This window comes from Herpailurus yagouaroundi, unplaced genomic scaffold (genome assembly GCF_014898765.1).
Source record: "Herpailurus yagouaroundi ecotype Mexico unplaced genomic scaffold, PumYag 164, whole genome shotgun sequence".
In the NCBI taxonomy this organism is placed as follows: Eukaryota; Metazoa; Chordata; class Mammalia; order Carnivora; family Felidae; genus Herpailurus; species Herpailurus yagouaroundi.
This window is the reverse complement of record NW_024412405.1, coordinates 11,929,787-11,948,069: the sequence shown is the minus strand read 5'-3', so window position 1 is coordinate 11,948,069 and position 18,283 is coordinate 11,929,787. Positions and strand designations below refer to the sequence as shown.

General features: G+C 37.0%; 1 protein-coding gene across 9 annotated transcripts in view; it reads left to right on the top strand.

Annotated features, from left to right (window-relative positions):
• Window positions 1-18,283, top strand: part of CLYBL (citramalyl-CoA lyase) — a 277,204-nt gene that overhangs the window by 232,063 nt on the left and 26,858 nt on the right. For 8 of the 9 annotated variants that reach the window (XM_040487161.1, XM_040487162.1, XM_040487160.1 and 5 more), the window contains exons 5-7: window positions 593-686; window positions 2,062-2,229; window positions 6,793-6,917. In XM_040487161.1, the coding sequence (XP_040343095.1) occupies window positions 593-686; window positions 2,062-2,229; window positions 6,793-6,917 (387 nt within the window). Of the gene's footprint in view, window positions 1-592; window positions 687-2,061; window positions 2,230-6,792; window positions 6,918-10,936; window positions 11,189-18,283 lie in introns of those variants that run through there. The other variant, XM_040487163.1, reaches the window with a different exon arrangement.

The window sequence follows — 18,283 nt, the reverse complement described above, 5'->3', positions numbered from 1 at the left end:
GTTCCAGCTATGACAAATGTTATTAATCTTTATTTTCACATAGAAATATGGAAGTTGCTAATTAATACATCTTGGATGTCTTGTTGCATTTTTATTTTCCCCTCTGGAATTGTAGATTTTTGTATGTCTTTAGTCCTGAGGCCATTTACTAAGAAATCCTGATCCTAATGCAAATAATCCAGTGAATTTGATTTAAAAATTCTTGTTATGTTTTATGTTTATTGTTTGAGAGTCTCTTAAAGCAAGAATGAATTTTGGAAAAGCAGAAATAATTTATAGTACAATCAAAATGAGTTAATTCAAAGTTTCTCTAGAAATTAGATGAACTACGATTTGAATATTATATTAAAATACCTTTATAACTATATTCCTACAGTCCATTAAGCAAAGCAAATCTATACAACATACTTATCTTGACAATATTAAATGCCTTTGAAAAGAAGTGAATTTGGACTACATTTTTAGGGCTGCTAGTTTGCTTTCAGCCAAACTGTGTGAAGAGTTGGATCTTTCTGTCACTTAAATACATCAGGCTGCTTCTCTCCAAACTGTTCACTTCTGTGAGATTTGGTTCTGTTCTTTTCCTTCACAGACCGTGTGTGAAGAAGCACTAAAGACCGGACCTCAAGTGGGTCTTTTTCTAGATGCTGTTGTTTTTGGAGGAGAAGACTTTCGAGCCAGCATAGGTATCACATTTCTCTCTCTCTTTTTCAGTCTCTATGTGTGCATGCACGTGTGCGTGCATGTGTGTGTGCGTGCGTGCGTGTGTGTATGGATGGATGTATTTTTTCTTTGCCCCTTCATGAATGGACATTTACATGACAATATATATATTTACCAACCATGACAATGGTTGTTCAGCTGAATGGGCAATACTTTCTGATAATTTAGGGCCCCTCATAGCTGTCCTGCTTCCAGAACACTACATTATTACTTCTGTTCATGTATGAAATAATAAAAAGCCTGTTGCAACCTCAGATGTAGTTCAGGAACATATGACATCTACTTTGTACATAATAATATATGAACAACCTCTCCATTGCTTAAATATTTTATTTTCACATCAGTATGAGGGCTGTCTAGGCTTCTAACACAAATTTAAAGCAATTTCACATTTGCTTTAATGAATCATTTTCTACACTAAATGTAGTATGCAAATATTATTTAAAATAGATCCTAAATTCCTCCTAAAGTATAGTTCGGAACTCTTCTTATTAAACATTTATTGAGATAGCATGCTAGTTTCCACTGATCTTCCCCATCCGTTGGGTAGTATGCCTCTGGTCTGGGTACAGGGATAACTAGAGACTGTGGACATACCTAGAAAAGAGGCCAAGGCCACAAAGCATTTGCAGAACCACAGTTCCAGTGGCCTCAATACTGGCGCTTTCCCTGAGCAGTGTCACGGTCCAAATAGAAACAGTGATACTCCATACACACCCGCTCCTAGGGTGAAAGAAAAGGAACTTATTTTAATACCAGCCTTTCCAGGAGACTTTTGTGTTTCCGACAGTTCAGTGGACACTTTCTGCCTCTTTCAAAATGAGTGCCCTTCCGTTTCCCCAAGTTCTTCGTCCAAACCCTGAAGCTGCTCTATTTGGCTCAGAACCTTAGTTATGGCAGGGCACTGCAACCACAGCACGCAAATTTCTGTGCTCGGTGAGAGAAGTTAACCATTTCCTTGCACAGCCACTCGGCCACCTTTTGTGGTGCTGTCTTTGGATTGATACTTTCCAAGCAATGGCAAGAAGGAAAAAATACACCAGAAGTAATTTAGGACCCATCATTTGTGATTCTATCTCCTGAGATACAGGAGGGGCCTTTTCTTACTCCACACACAAGTAATGACACTGAACGATGCCTTCCAAGAGAAATAGACACATATGAAATTTAATTCTGCATCCACATATCCCTTTCTTCGTCTATACTAGAATCATAGTTTTGCTGGGGAGCAATTCCCAGGATGACATAGATGCCTTTACAAAGGGAGTTTCTACAATAGATGGCTGGGTTTGGTTTCCAGAGTTAATGTCTCCCTTTGCTGTCAACATCCCATTTCAGGTGCAACAAGTGGTAAAGAAGCCCAAGATATTCTGTACGCCCGACAAAAGATTATTGTTATAGCGAAGGCCTTCGGTCTGCAGGCCATAGATCTGGTGTACATCGACTTTCGAGACGGAGAGGGGCTCCTCAGGCAGTCCAGGGAAGGAGCCGCAATGGGGTTTACCGGTATGACTCTTGATGACATCTTAGAAGCAGTATCTAAATTCGTAAACACTCCATAAATGTAGAACTATAACCAGAAAGTCGTGTTTCTGCTGCAGCCACATGTCTCTTATACTTATTCTATCTGGCGTGTGAAAAAAAAACATCTAGGGCAAGAACCTGCTATATAAGTGGTCATGGTTTCCTTTGGCTCCGCAAGTCAAAAAACAAAGCACTCGTTTTATTTTCTCTTTACATTAGTTACCACTTTTTCTCTTAAGTATTTTGTTTTTGCTGACCCTCAGGGAGGGATGAAGCTATTACAGAAGTGTTTTTGAGGGAATTGCCATAAGAACTTGGGTTGATGGATAGAAGAAAATTTTCCTCCAACGTTCAAAATATTAATTCATTTCTGAAAAACAACAGTGATATGTTCTTCGATTTTTTTTTTTTTTTTTTTTTTACTTTTATATTCTCCTGCCACTTCAAGCCCCTTCCTTCTGTCCCACCTCCCAGTACGTATCTCTGCACCTGACGACACCTACAGGCATTGGCTGGCACTCAGATCAGTGGGTCCCCTGCAATCCCATCCTGGAGCGCAGGCAGATATCTCTTGATTGCTATGTCCGATCACTCAGATCCCCAGGAGTCTGGAGAGCAACCGAAAATTGTGTTTTTGCAATAGAAATCCATTTTTTTCAAAACCACAGTAGGATTCTACACACAAACACATGTCTGCAGTTGTGTTCACTCACACACACACACACGCAACTGCGGATAAGAAACACCACAAGCTCTTTTATTCTTATTTCTTCTGCTGCTGCAAGTTATAAGACTATCATGATCTGAAATGAACCCAGATAAGAAGGAAAAGAGACAAACATCCTTACTATCCCTTTTGTAAATATTTTTGAAATGCAGCCAGTTAGGGATTATAGAGATAAATATTTCATACAGTGACCTTCAATGTAAAAGATCTCTTAATGAATGGTGGTTTAACCCCAAATAAAATTAAACAACCTAAGAAACAATGTTAATGTTACATTAGAATTAAATGAAGCTCTGACATTTGTTTTTGTTTTTAACCTGAAGAGTCAAAATAAAATGTGATTCCACCACCAAATTTGTTTAATAAACGAATGTGATCTCTTCTAGAGAAATAGTTTCCAATCATCTGAACTATTAATAAATGAATTCTCCCTACATTTAATAGTGACTAAGAAAGAAAGAGTCCCTCTACCCCAGCCCTGAGGTTGTCCTTGTCTCTGGTGTGTTACACCTGCCTCTTTCCAATGACCAGTTAGGAATAGCCCAAATGGAAAAGTTGGAGAAACGCTCCATGAAATCTATCTAATAGACCTCGATGTTGTTGGTCTAAAATGTGTAGCACTGGCTGCCAAGCAGCCAGATGTTGCTGTGAAATGGGCACTAATTCAATAAAAAAAATTTTTTTTGAAAACACTGAATTGATGCTGGCCTGTGTCACCATCATTCCGTATAACCTGGGTGTCCTCAGCTACCTCTGGGGTAAATGTTTGCTCCAGAACTTGTAAAGGAGTTTGAGAATTTCTCCAGGAAACAGGACTGAATTAAATTGGTCCCTAATTCAATCGCAGAAGACAAGTTACTTCAAATCAGATTTAAATTTCTAGACTGTGCCCAACTCAGCGTGAGGAGCTTACGGGCTTGGCACTATTGTTTCTCAACAACAGGGAGTATTAAATCACACACACACACAAATGGAAGCAGGGGGAGGATGGGGAGGCACAGAGGGTACAGTGCCCATTATATATGCAAGTGAACAAGTCAGTAAAGTGGGGAGCTACACTTCATAACCATTTTGCAATTTTTAGAAAGAAGGGCTTTGTTGTCCCAATTATATTTCTATATACCAATAAAAGGTAATTAGTCTGATTATAAGATATGAGATTACTTGTAGTATTTTTAAACAATAAGGGCTTTCTTTGAGTATTTTAGACCCAGTTCTGATCTGTTTGTCCTAATTATTTGTCATTTAATTGCCATAACTTGGGCTTTGCACAGGAAGGGAGGACAGTGAGGAAGGAAGGAGGGACAGAAGGAAGGGGAAACACTCTATCTGAAGCAAGTGGCTGAAAGTTTTCAAATCAAGTGGAAGTATTGTGATATCTGTAACGCTGATAACGGACAGTCTGTGCCATAAGGATTTTCTGTACTTTTCAAAATTATATATTATTTTTAATGAGTTGTATTTTTTTAAAGTTAGCCATGCAGCAAACAGTAGGTTATAGTTTCTTTTCTGCAGTCATTATTTCACTGGGCCACAGTCCATGCAGATTGATTTTAAATCAATGCATTGGCTCTATAAGTGGCTATTAACATTAGGAATTATTTTTATAAAAAGAAGCCAAAAATAAATCTTGGAATAAAGCTTCAACAGCTGACTTAGTCATCACAGGTATTCCAGTCCTGCATGCTGAGAAGAAAGATTATAAATATGAAGCACGGTAGGTTTTCTTCTTTTTTGCAGTCTTTTGTAGAAGACAAAAATGACACCATCATACAGTCACCTAAAAGACTTGACAGGTATTGATTTAAAGCACGATATATCAAGTGGTACTGTAAAAAGGATTTCATGGTCATAAATTTTAATGTCTTCCAATTTTGCACCCTTAGTAACTTGCCAATAACAGCTCTTCTGTATAAAATATTTGCTTCACTCCCACATGACATTAAAGTCTGATGTCCTGTTGTTGGGATATGTAAGAATCGACAAAAGATAACTTCATACATGGATGTTCATAAATTTCTGAAACTTAACACATATCTGAAAATTACCCTCATTACCTAAAAGATGGATACTTGCAAGCCATCCATGGTTTCAGAGTATTTCTAAATAGTTTGTTTTTCTCCTCAAGTCATAGTGTCTGTACCAAGAAGTTCCCGTGAAATCTGGCTTTTAACACATCAGTATAAATTATGTACATAAATTATAAAATTCAGGACTAACAATTAGTACAAAATGACTACCAGAACTGATATCCTTTATTAATAATATTGTAACAACAATTAGATTACTTAAATATAATTGCAATACCTACTATTAAAAAAAGCTCTCATTTATCATCACTGGTATTATTTGTTCCCTGAAATTATTCCTCAGTTTTAGTATATATGCTGCTGAAACGAGCACAATTCCTCAAATAATTTAAAGCAGCTTTATTTGTATAGGGTTTTAATGTTGTATTAGTGTGCTGACAGATAAGAATGAAATAACAATGTGAAAGGTTCTAATTCTGCTACTGTAAGAAAAGATACTGTGACATTTATTCATTTAAACTCTTTTCCTTGAAACACTAAGAAATTTTTTTTTAACAAATATTGGGTTTTTTCCTATTCAATAGAATAATGAGAGTAACAGGAATTGACCGTTTTTAAAAACATCAAGAGTATAATTTGTACTGCCTAAATGTTAAAACAACTATTTCAAAAGCAAAACAAATTGATATATGGACAAATAAATTTAGGAGAGCAAATTATCATTAAGTGCACATTCATTTTTAAAGAACCAAATATGTCCATAACTTTATAATGTATGTAATAAAATATAACCTTGTCATTATTATATCATTAAATTATGTTGTATTTTATTAATGACCTGATTCAATTGCATACTTCCCTGATTGTTAAGTTGTTTCTTTTAATGACTTCATGATTTCATAGAACCCTGTGAGTCTTATGTTTGTGTAATGTTTTTACTTAAGATCCTTAAACTTAAGAAAGAAGCAGAAAGCTTTTTTAAAGCTATCACTACAGAGATAAGATTTCTTCTGGGGTATCTAAATATTGATAAGGAAATATTGAGTCTTCGTTCTATTAAAAAATAAAAGGGAAAATCTGGTTATGTTTTTGGGTAGAGAAACTTTCTGTAACTTTTTTACTTAAACATTTTAAAACGGAGTAATCTAGAGACCAAACCACTGTTCAAATTTGCCTTCTGTGTCACTGTACTGAATAAAATATTTTCATTGACATCCAGTTTTCTGTTGGTGGTTAGAAATGGCACACTGTATTCATCTATAAGAAAGAAAATTAAATATGTTATTACAAGCCGCTATTTGACATCTGCTTCTGGTAAGCTTTATGAAAACCAACAGACTGCTCCTAAAAGAAATCATGGCAGGTGGGATAAATGATACAAAATAAGCAAAAGACAACTTGTAAAATTTGAAAGAGTTATATCATTTTTTTATACTTTAACTCAAAATAATCACTCTAATTTGCAGTTATTATCCTTTAAAGTTTCTGCCAAAGGATTAGCCAACGAGCTGCCAGTCTACCCACCTGTAACTAAAAATTAGAGATTATCTGTGCTAAGGTGGTATTTCTATAGGATAGGAAACACAATTATTCCCATTCTTCTAGGTTTCTTATGTGGTATTCTGGAAAAGCCTGCCAGATTGCAGTTCCTTTCTTTTTAAAAAGTTGTAAAATATTAGTTATTTTGCGTACAGTCTGTGAGGCATTAGGAGGCTTTCCTGGTTGAAACATTTTGTTTGAACATCTGTTTGTTGTTTTGTGTTTCCGGTGTTATTAATCTTCTTGTAGGTAAGCAGGTGATACACCCTAACCAAATTGCCGTGGTTCAGGAACAGTTTTCTCCTTCCCCTGAAAAGATTAAGTGGGCTGAAGAACTGATCGCTGCCTTTAAAGAACATCAACAATTAGGAAAGGTAAATGTTTTCTTAATACCTTGGGTGAAACTGGTGTTTAAAATACCGTGGGGAAAAATATAAAAAATATATTGTTTCATTTGTTTCAAAAACCGTTTCATTGAGAGGGGTAAGTTATGGGGGCAGGGGGACAGCATTCACCAGTGAGAAATTCACTTCAGGTAAATTGGCCCTTCCATGTTTCTGAATATTTCGCTAACTGGCCCTCAAGTCTCTCTATAGTTTATTCTGTTCATAAACTATATTGGCAGCCTTTGAGAAAATAGAAGTCTGTTTAGTTTTTCTCTACAGACTCAGATACAACCAACATTCATAGGAAAATAATTTTAGATCAAAGTGAGAGCAAGTTGTAATGAAATAAACACAGTTTGATCAAATGGTCCTTGTGGAGAGAAGAAATAAATTCCAAGTTATATTAATTTTGGGGCAAAAATGTACCAAAATCTCCTCCGGTTGAGTCATTTAAGAGTGGGAGGTTGTATATGTGTCTGTACCATTTTCTGGACCTGAGATTTGGATAGAATGGAGAGCAAATTAACGCTGGAGTACGGTTGTTCCTAATTTAGTGCATCATTGAGCCTCGCGTTTCCTGCTCTGTGGGTTTCTGCTATGTAAATATTGCAGTGGTGATGCGCAATCTGTCTCCACTTTGTGCCAGTAACACTTAAATTAGGTGTCGCCTGAAGGAAGATTTTATGCTACTCGCAGCATTGTCAGTTAATTATCTTAAAGGTTATTTGCAGTAATACCGTTTGACTCTTTTTAAGAGAATGGGGGGAAAGTTGCATTTATAAATCTATCCTAGAGGTAATATCTGAACTCGGCCTTGTTATTTACATAAGGAGTGGAGTTTTAATACCTACGATGCAAAAGTACTTAGGAGAGAAAGAATGTTGAAACATTACCAAGGTTCTAAATCTTAAACAGTCCCCTTTACAAAAAAAAAAAAAAAAAAAAAAAAACTGGCTCTGGGTGGTGAACTGGTGACATCAGTGTGAGAGGTACCACTTAACACTTTTCACTGGCAGTAAAAACACCTAAAAATCCCGGGACTTGGAAATGAGGGTAACAGTATTAAGTGGGTCACTCCCTCCGCTCATTATGGATACCTGCCTTCAGCTCTGACCTTGCACACACGTTCACCCTCACACACTCACAGGCTCATCTTTGCACAAACCTGCACTTAAAATCCAAAGGCAAAATATGTGATATGAGAAACATCCCATTTGGACTGACACCAATTTCAGGACAGTGTTCTTTGATTTCAAATCAGGAGTGGCTATTGGAAAAACACTGCAGTTTATAGAAAAATATTTTGAAGCTGACATTTGTGTTTTATGTTCATTTCTATATCTTGACTCCAAAACCCAGGTGCTCCATGAATACACATAAGTATTTACCTAAGAGAAGAGCCATGTACTTTTCCATTCATACATACCAATAACTCCATCCACTCCCCTCTCCTGCCTGTGCCTATGCACACATTCACTAAATGTTCTACACCTCTCTGTGTGTACCTTCTGCCAGCTAAGAATATGCATGTGATAAATACTTCTTACTGAAATAATAAACTGAGGCAAGATATGGGTCATCAAAATGGCAGACCAAGCAGAGTTCCAGTCTGGGTCACCACTGCCTCCGTTAATGGTCTACTCTGGTTTTCACATTGGATTACATCAAACGATGCCTCTTGGTATTGTAAGCAGCTAGGAGTATGGGAGAGGTTACCCTAAATTTCGGTAGCCAGCAAACAAAATTCAAACTAGAAACATACTCTTTTGCTGGCATTTCAGTTCTTGAATGAAAGCAAAAACACTTTTCCATCATATCTTAAAAGTATTGTTCCCAAACAAAATTGTCCCAAAGTGTCCTTGCCTTTTGATGATGGCAACTTAAAAGTTAAATTCTGAATTGGCTTTTTTTTTTTTTTTTTTTTTTTTTAATAAGAAATGCTCTCTTGTTGGAGTATAAGCTTCCACAACAGTGTGACAGGACAGCTTTTCTGAACACAGAACCTCAGAAATTAGAGCAGAAGGGAGACTTACTATTAGGTCATTTCCTCTCTGCCCCATTGCTGTTTGTTTCCTACAGCAAATTCTCCTGGTGCTTTGTCGAGCAAGGTTTAAATGATTCAAGTAATGGGGCTTCCAGTGGGGACATATGGTTATTTTATCCTGTTCGCATGTTTCTTTCACTTTGCCTATAAATTGGCTGGTCACAAAAATTGGGTCTGCAGGTAGGTGACTCTGGGTCTTGAAGGGTCTTGGGGTTTAAATAATGTGTGTTCTGTTTGTAAAGATTTAGTATAAATAGGTTGCTCAATTGTATAAAGTATTGCTTCCAACACACATCTAATCTGTTTTATTTCAAATGTGAATCACTGGTGAAAACATCTACCCTCAGATATTTTGTCCAAAGCACAGGTGACTCTCTCAACTACAGGAAACTGATAGTTTGTGTCCTAGTGAGACAGTTACAAATTTCCAAAAGACCTTTTTTTCCCCACTCGGATGAAAATTTCATTCAAGTAATGTTTTTAAGTAGAAATGACCCAAGAAAGCAAAATTATATATTTTTGCCTTGCTCTACTTCTACTTAAATTGTATTTAAATTATATTCTGCCCCGAGACCAAAGCCATAGCTGAAGTTCACAGGTAATGCTGGTTCATTTGTGTTTTCTATAGTAATAATAATTATTCTTATTCCATAACTATAATAATTATTATCAAAAATAAAAGTTCTACCTTTTCTTCTGTCCCTTCCAAATAACAAAATTTGTGGGAATACTTAGATCACAAGTAGGTAACTTACTGGAGTTCAGTTTGGTGTCACAGAATTTTTTGTTGTTTTATTTTAATTAGAAGATGTCCCCTTAGTTTAATGTCAGGTAAAAAATTCTTTACATTAAAAAAATAATAATCTGCTCATATAATCTGTCACCATTCAGCATAGTGGTACCATTTGGGATAATGATACTAGTGACTGCTTTGTTTCAGGAAACTATAGATATTTATAGGCTAAAGAATTTTGCCTGGCACAACAGTCCCCACGAATAGGAATTAGGCTATAGATTGACATTACAAGCTCACCTTTCGTGTAAAAATCTGTTGGAAAAGCTTAAAACATTTCACATACTCTATGCTCCTATTTTAATTCCCATAAGCTAAAATATGTCTAACTTGCAGACATGAGTCGTGAGATATATGTCCACAATATTAATCAAACTTGAGTCTTTCTCCAATCCTTCCAGAAAAATATATTTTGAGATATAACCTTCATGTCATTAATTATTTTAGCTTCAAATTATTGGTAGAAACTTTAGCCAGGATAAATCACTTTCCATGTGATTTACTTTAAATTTATAAAGGATTTTCTTAAAGGCTGATTTTGTTTCTGTTATTTTTTCCATATTAGTGGCAATTCCACTATTTGAAAATTCTCTATTCAGAACTGAATTTAGAATTGCTTATTAAAAATATGATTTTGACAGTTCTTTTTTATCAACTAAAAATTGTGCATAGTATGAATATTGGATAACTGAAATGAAAACATCTCAAGCAAGTATTTAGTTTATGTCATGATATGTAACTTACATGTTAAGTACATATAAATATTTATGCAATATGTATACATTCATATATTATGATATAGCATATTTTTTCATGTCTCTATTATAAACCCAGTGCTAAATGTTTTCTCTTTTCATATTCATTTCTTCTTGGGCAAAAAATGACAGCTAAAGGAAATGATTAATAGGTAATTCTAGATATCTTAATATAAGAATTTACCATTCGTTTATAAATGGAGACTCTAACAGAAAAAAATGTGAAAGAATAGCAAAGTATATTACATGTGATAGATTTTAAAGATACTTTGCTAGAATATTCCTGTTTCTGCAGTATCCTACCACAAATACGGCTATGCATCATTTTCAGTTTTACTCAGATCATTATTATAGGTGCTTCATTTGGTTTTGGAAGGATTTCGTCTAACTTTTTCGTTATTTTCATTTGTTATAGCTTCACAAGCTGGCTAAAAACCAAGGAAGAGGAAATGTTCCCCTTTAAAATCTAGGTTCAGTTAACAATTATAAAAGGTCAAAAACAAGGTTACTACTTGCCATAATAACTGTAAACATCATCGAAACATTCTACTTTCACTCGCGAGAAAACAATAATGTAAATTAATAAGTTTACATTAATAAGCAAACCCTCTGCTGGAACATAAATTGGGAATTTATATCTTATTAAAGAAAGATGTTTTTTTCCTCATGTGAGTCTTTTCATCTAGAGAATTACAAAGAATAATACCCACCCCCCTCCACATACTGAAAGCAAATTATTTTCATAGGTATCTGATTGCAGCTTATACACCTTTCATTTGTGTTTCCAAATGCAGGGCTTTACAAAAGAAATACTGTTTGGGCCAGATGGCCTTCTAGAAGACTCCCTGAGAGAACTCAGAAGTCTCTCTAGCCAAAAATATTGTTTCCGCTTATTCAAGTGCCAGAAATCCCACTGCCACTCTTTCACGCAGATCAAATAAACCATCTAAAGATTTGGTTGTTGTCTTTGTCAGCTGAAAGGGTTGATTCCACTAATAGACAACAGTGTACCCTCCCACACCCATGCGTCCCACCACCCACAGCCTTTCCCCCTTTATTTGTAAGCAGGAATACGAAAATCAGAACCGAGTGATGTCTGGTGAAAATGAAAGATGAAGGAACATAACCTTACTTTTGAGATGCATAGTTATTACATTTCTCCCTTTATTTCCTTGTTCATTTAATATTTTTACAATTATATGCCATAGATTTGACTTTAAAAAGTCAAATTCTTTAAAAAGCTGATAGTCTGCCAATGAGGACTTCAAGGCTGATATATGATTCACAACAAATTGCAGATCTAAACATGTATATCAAGGCAATACAGTTCTAGTGCTGATAGATCCTATTTCACAGTTTTAGTGGCAAATGGTTTAGTACTAGAGGATAAGAGATCGTATATGTAGGTTAAATCTGCTGATTTTTAAAGTTGTTTGCTTCGACCTTAATTTATAGCATGTTCTCAGGGATATTTTAATCAAAATTTTTCTATTCTGATTTATAGTCTCAAGAAATTTTTTTTGCTCAATTTCAATTAAAAATATAATTCTTTTAGTTGGATAAAATCTCAGAAATCTTCTAGTTAAATTATTTCAGTTTACAACTTAATACACTAAGACTCACCAAGGGTTTAGAAGCTACCCAAGGCCACTCACAGCCAAGGTGGTGATAGAGCCCCAACCAGAATTCAGGGCAAACTTTATAAATAAAGATATGAACATAGTTGGCATCAGTGAGGTTTCACTTGGGTCCTGGTGACCCTAGGCCAATGATCAAAACCAGACAGAACCTTAAAAGTATTCAGTCACAAACAAAATGTGAATTTGGTTAGTTCACATTGGTATCTTTTTCTTAGTCATACGCTTTTTTTTTTTTTTTTTTTTTTGCCTGAGCAGAAACTGATGAGGAGGGAAAAAGCAAGAGTATCCGTGTGCCTTCCCAGCACTCCCTGCCATCATTCCCCACATGGTGCCCTCCTTCCCAATTCTGTCCTGCCCCAGAAAGACTTCTGCTCTGATCACCACACACCCCGTTCTGTTCTATTAGTCATCTTTCATTCTATCTCCCAGTGTAGATTGGAAACTCTCCGAGCTACACTGGGAGCCTTTGGCAAAGAGGCCGTATCTCGCCCTGAGCCTCGTTTCATCTCGCTCGAAGGACAGGTTCCCAATGTCCTGTTCTTACACCTGTGGTTGCACAAACACACCATGGCTTTCAGCGTCTTTAATTGCAAGATCCAAATACGGACCATGAAAAGGATGGTTTTACTCCTTGGACATCTCTCTTTTTTTCCTCGTAGAGTATTTCTCTTTTTGTGTGTGTGGGTCCGTATGTGTGTGATTCTATGTATGGCTTTCCTGTTCCTTCCTCGTTTTTCCTTTCCACGAATTCTTGCTTTTTTCTTCTTTTTCTTTATCTGTTTTTGATTCTCTCCCTTTTTTTCCTCTTTTTCTTTCTCTCTCTTTACCACATCATCTCCATACCCCACGACCATCTGTTGCCTTCTCTCCTTTACCTGATTATAGTAAAGATGTTCAGAGCATTCTTTGAATTTTTTGTTGTACTTATTAAGGAATTTTATAAATCTTTTTATATTAAAAGCAGGGGAATTTTTATTTTATTAAAAAAATCAAGAGTTTCTACAATTTTTTTTTTTTTCCATTTTAGGTTAGTGGACCTGAATGAAAAGAAAGTAGGGAACTTTCTCACCACCACCCTAGGGAGTAAGGAATTCTATTTGCTGAATCACATACCCCCCCACAGCATTTTGGACAGAGATAGGTATACAATATACATTTAGTAAATACTATTTAGCAAACTAGTTTCCAAGTTTCTGACAGTGCTAGAAAGAAATTATTCACTGTACTTTTAACAGTTTATATCATACAGTTTATATCATACAGTTTATATCATACTGACCTTTTGTTCACTTCTAGAATAATTGGAAGAAGATCTTTTCACCAGTTATTTCATCATTGTTCTTCAGTGATATTTTAATAAATCTTTGAAGTTTAAAGTGACTTTGAGTTAATGTTAGTTCATGTAGATGTGTTTTCCAAAGAAAGAATGAGCCCACAGGTTATAAAATAGAAGTGTAATATTATTGCTCTTAGCTACAAGCTGCCTTAAAATGACTTCCACCCTCTGCTTTTCTCATAGGCAATACCAGCTTAAATATGGCATAAAATATTCTAAATTAAATAAAAATGTTTACATGTTTAACTCAGTGTTAAAAATAAAACTATTTTCAAGTAAGATTTCTGGTTTAAAAAAAATCTGAGAGGAAGATGATGGCTGCAGAGCTCTTCATAATTAACTAAAAATCAACCCATTATTTACTTAACAATGGGTGAATTTTATGGTATGCAAATTGTACCTTGATAAAGCTATAAAAAAACATCCAGAAAATTAAGTATGACCTCGAATGTGCTAGCAAATGTGGAAACTCCTTTAGATTGCAATATGCTTATAAATCCAACTGTTTCATTTCAGTAGGTAGCTTTCCACGTGGCATACCTGGCCAGGTTTTTCTAAATTTCCTTGTCAAAAGATAATTTAAAATAAAGACATGTCTGTCCCTATCTGATCATCCTGCCTGAATATTTTTAAAGATACATCTTGCAGCCTACATTTCGTGGGCTCTGAGAAGAATTTTAAAAACGAAGGCACCTTTGGTCTCCCCTTTCCATTTGTGTGGTAAAAATGGCTCCAATCCACTGAGACCCTCCATCTGGGCAAGTAGACAACTCGGGACCCGTCACATATTAAGATAATTGACCCAAACATTCACCTCTGCTCTCCTCCCTCCTGTCCAGTCACCTCTGTCTTCCCTGCCAAATTCATCTAGCAAGCCTTCCACTGTCTCTTCTTTTCTCCTCCAGCCTCCTAAAACTGTTGGTAAAGTCCCCAGATAACCTTACTGGAGTATAACACAAGTGTTTCCATTTTCCATGCAGGGCTAAAGCTAAGTGATTTCATGCTTCCTTTTTAAAAAGCAAAATGTTAATGATGTCTATTCATTTTACATTCACTCAGTTTCCACATTCCGGGGAGTTTCCTCCTTTTTATATAAATGCATTGGGCCATTTGCCTTTGCCAGTATTCTTCCTTCTCCTTCTCTCTGTTGCTGGAAACCCTGTCCTGTTTTACCTCCTCCTCCAGTGTAAGTGATGCTCCCAATATCAGGTCACCTGCATTTCATTAGTATCTCCTCAGCTGATATTCTAAGCTTTTAAGTTCTTTTAAATGTACTTGTTTTCAAATACTGATGAGGTGTCAAATCCTGTCACACCCCTGAGTCTAGTTTCTTAAAGCGACAGTTCAGTCTCTGATTTATGTTTGGAGGGGGTGGGAAGCTTTAGGCATGAGTTGGCCTCTGCTCATTGCACCTTCCAGAATGTTGATGTCCCTCAGAACCCTCAAAGCTACTCTGAAGACGTAAAATTCTGTTATGATTCAAATACTGTACACTTCACTGAATCTTTCTGTGATAAATGGAATTAAATCATCTCCAGCCAACAATAGCAGTGGCAGGAGTAGCAGGGATTGTGGTGTGGCAATAGCAATCAGGTAGAGGTGACAGCATTGGCTGTGGTAGTGGCAGCAGTCTCAGAGAGGACACAGTCACAGCAGCAGTGACAGGAATGGTAGTGGTGGCAGCAGTGGCAGCTCCCATGTACTGAGAGCCTGGTGCGTGACAGGCCATTGTATACATTATTTTATTTAATTCTCAAGACAATTTTCGAAGGGAGGTATTATCATCCCCATTTTACAGGTGAAGAAACTGAGGCTTAGAAAAGTAATAGTGTGTACTGCAGATCACACACAGCTCAGAAAAGGCAAAGCTTGAGTTCAAGGTGTAGCTGATCCAAAAGCCCATATTCCTAACCTCTGCACCAAGGTGCCTTAAACAAGAGAAGCAAGACCCTTTCTCTGTATGTATCTGTGTGCACTTTTTGTTTCAGCTACAGAATACCACCTCAGAACACCCATCCTGGAGAGTTGTCTATTTCTGTTTGGTGGAAAGTCACAGAGGGGCTGCCTGGACAGGTGATGCTTAGTGTCCTCTTGGGCCACTACTGACCTGGCTGGTGGAAGTGCCCTGGGGAGCACCAGGGGCGCTGCCTTCCAGACCCCACTGATGGTTCTGTGCTCAGAGTTTGTACAAGTCGGAGAACTACAAGAGTTTGTACAAGTTGGGAAAGGATGGAGGAAAGGAGGCAGCTTCTCCAGGCTTTTTCACCTTTCAGAAATCGGAAAATAAATCTGATAGGCTGTCCAGCAGGCAGGATCCCCGACACCCCATGCCCCTTCTAAGGCCGTGTCTGAGACAGGGGCTGAGATGCCTTCCCAAGCAGTTGTCGCTGCATTCACCAGTTGGCTCAAAACTAACCCCTCTTCAGATATTCCAACTATTACATTCTTAGGAATCATTTAAAGGGCTTCCCCATCAAAGGCCATGGAATATCATCTGTCAGAATCTCAGCACTGGTAGTAATGACCCATCAGCCCAATGTGAATTGTCAACCATGTTGAATGAATTCAGCTGAACTCTTAGAAATTCATGTAGACTATGTTAGCATCTAAAATTCTCTGGCTATTGCAGGAATTGGCTGTTGAATTTTAATTCAAAATATTATTAAAATATCTACCAAATTATCACTACAATTTAGGTGTTAAAATAAGAAAAACATGTTCTCTATTTTCCAAGTCTTCAGAAATATTCTTTTACTACCTTAATGGCAACTTTAAAAGACGTGTTTCTATGAAGCAAAGGGTTACTGTTACTAAGAAGCACATACAAGGATCAAATGTCATCCCCTTTAATCTTTCTTAGAAATGCTTTAGGTTTTTTGAGAACTTAAAATATCATTCACATATTTATTATTGAATTTTTTCTCACTGAAAATATTCTTCAGTATTTCTGATGTCATAATAATTATAGTAAAAACTGTCAAGTGGAAACTCAGGATGGAAGCATGTTATATTTCAGTTGTTCCTGAATTCAGTTATTAAAGTTACATTTTCAGGGCACCTGGGTGGCTCAGTTGGTTAAGTGTCTGTCTCTTGATTTCACCTCAGGTTTTGGTCTCATGGTTCTTGAATTGGAGCCCCGAGTTGGGTTCTGCACAGATAGCACAGAGACTGCTTGAGATTCTGTCTCTCCCTCTCTTTCTGCCCCTCCCCTGCTCATGTGCTCTCTCTCTCTCAAAATAAATAAACATTAAAAACTTTTTTTACCTTTTAATTACATTTTCACATATTTGCTTATTTGCACCTTACCTATATACCATTTTTTCAGCCTTATCCTGAGTAATAATATCTCTGAAATAAGCTTAGATATGATAGTTATTTTTTTGATAAATCACATCAAAATAAAAAAATTAAATATATAATATATAAAACAAATATATATTAATTTTTTATATTTAAATATTTTTCTTTAATCATCTCAGGTACTGCTGTTACCAGTCATACTTTGGGGTACACCACTTAGAAGAGTTTGGGATTTCAGGTGGTAAGCCTTAGGCTCTAGTCCTATCCTTCCCATAAGTTTCTTTGAAAAGGTTAACTAAATCTGAACTGGCTTTTGCATCTGTAAAACAGAAAGTACCATGCCCTCCCTCCTGCAAGTGAGAAAATGTCTTTGAAATGTTTTGTAAATCATAAAGTACTATTTGATGAAAATCTTTCTTTTTTTTTTTTTTTTTTTTTTTTGTAATGGGTCTTCCTGATAAGATTGCATGCCTCCAATTTTTAGTTTGGAAATGAATATTATAGGCTTTCTAAGGACTATGGTTAACTAGAGTATAGGCTACAGTTGCTGAAGGAATCTTCATATTTCCTCCTCAAGGGAGAATGAACATCCTTCCCCTAACTCCAGCACCCTCCTCTGGTGCCCAGGTCAATCCATCTACCATGGTCCCACTCAGAAACAAAGCTGGACCAGGCCAGCTCTTAGCTTTCCCATTGTTGGATCCCCAGATCACGCTTAGAGGGAAAATGCCCAGAATAAAGAAAAGGAACAGGTTGTTCAGCCTTTTCCCCTCAGAGTCCAAGAAGGAGCAAGTGTTGGGTCTACCAGGGCATGCGGCAAGAACAGAGGGATTCCAGTGGGTTCCAGTCCAGCTTCATCAAGCAGAGGCTGTCTTGTGCCTTGTCATATGGAAAGTCAAGCAGCTAATGAGTAACAGAACCAGCAGTCATCCCTATTAATTTGGCTGGATTAGGCTTCCTTTTCCTAATGCTAGAGAATCCCATTCAGCCATAGACAGATGCAGTATCTCATACTATGGTCCTCCATTTTGCTTGACTTGTTGAATCACTGGTGACCAGAAGCGTGCAAGGCTTTTGCAGAACAGAGAAAGCCAACCCCACTGGTTTGTCTCTACTTGCTATTCCCAGTCTCTCCCCGTGCCCCGCCCCCCCCACACACACACCTTGGTCCTTTTGGCATACCTGACCTTCTAAACCTGACTTTTTTTTTTTAGAGTGAGACAGGAAGTGCGTGTGCACAAACAGGACAGGGGCAGGGGGGTGGGAGAGAGAGAGAGAGAGAGAGGGAGAGAGAGAGAGAATCCCAAGCAGGCTCCATGCTGAGCATGGTCCCACTCGGGGCTCAATCCCACAACCCTGGGATCATGACTTGAGCCGAAATCAAGAGTTGGACACTCAATTGACTGAACCACCCAAGCACCCCAAAACCTCACTTTAAATGTACCTATTCCTTGAAGTCCTTCTCTGGCAAGACCACCTCCATTTT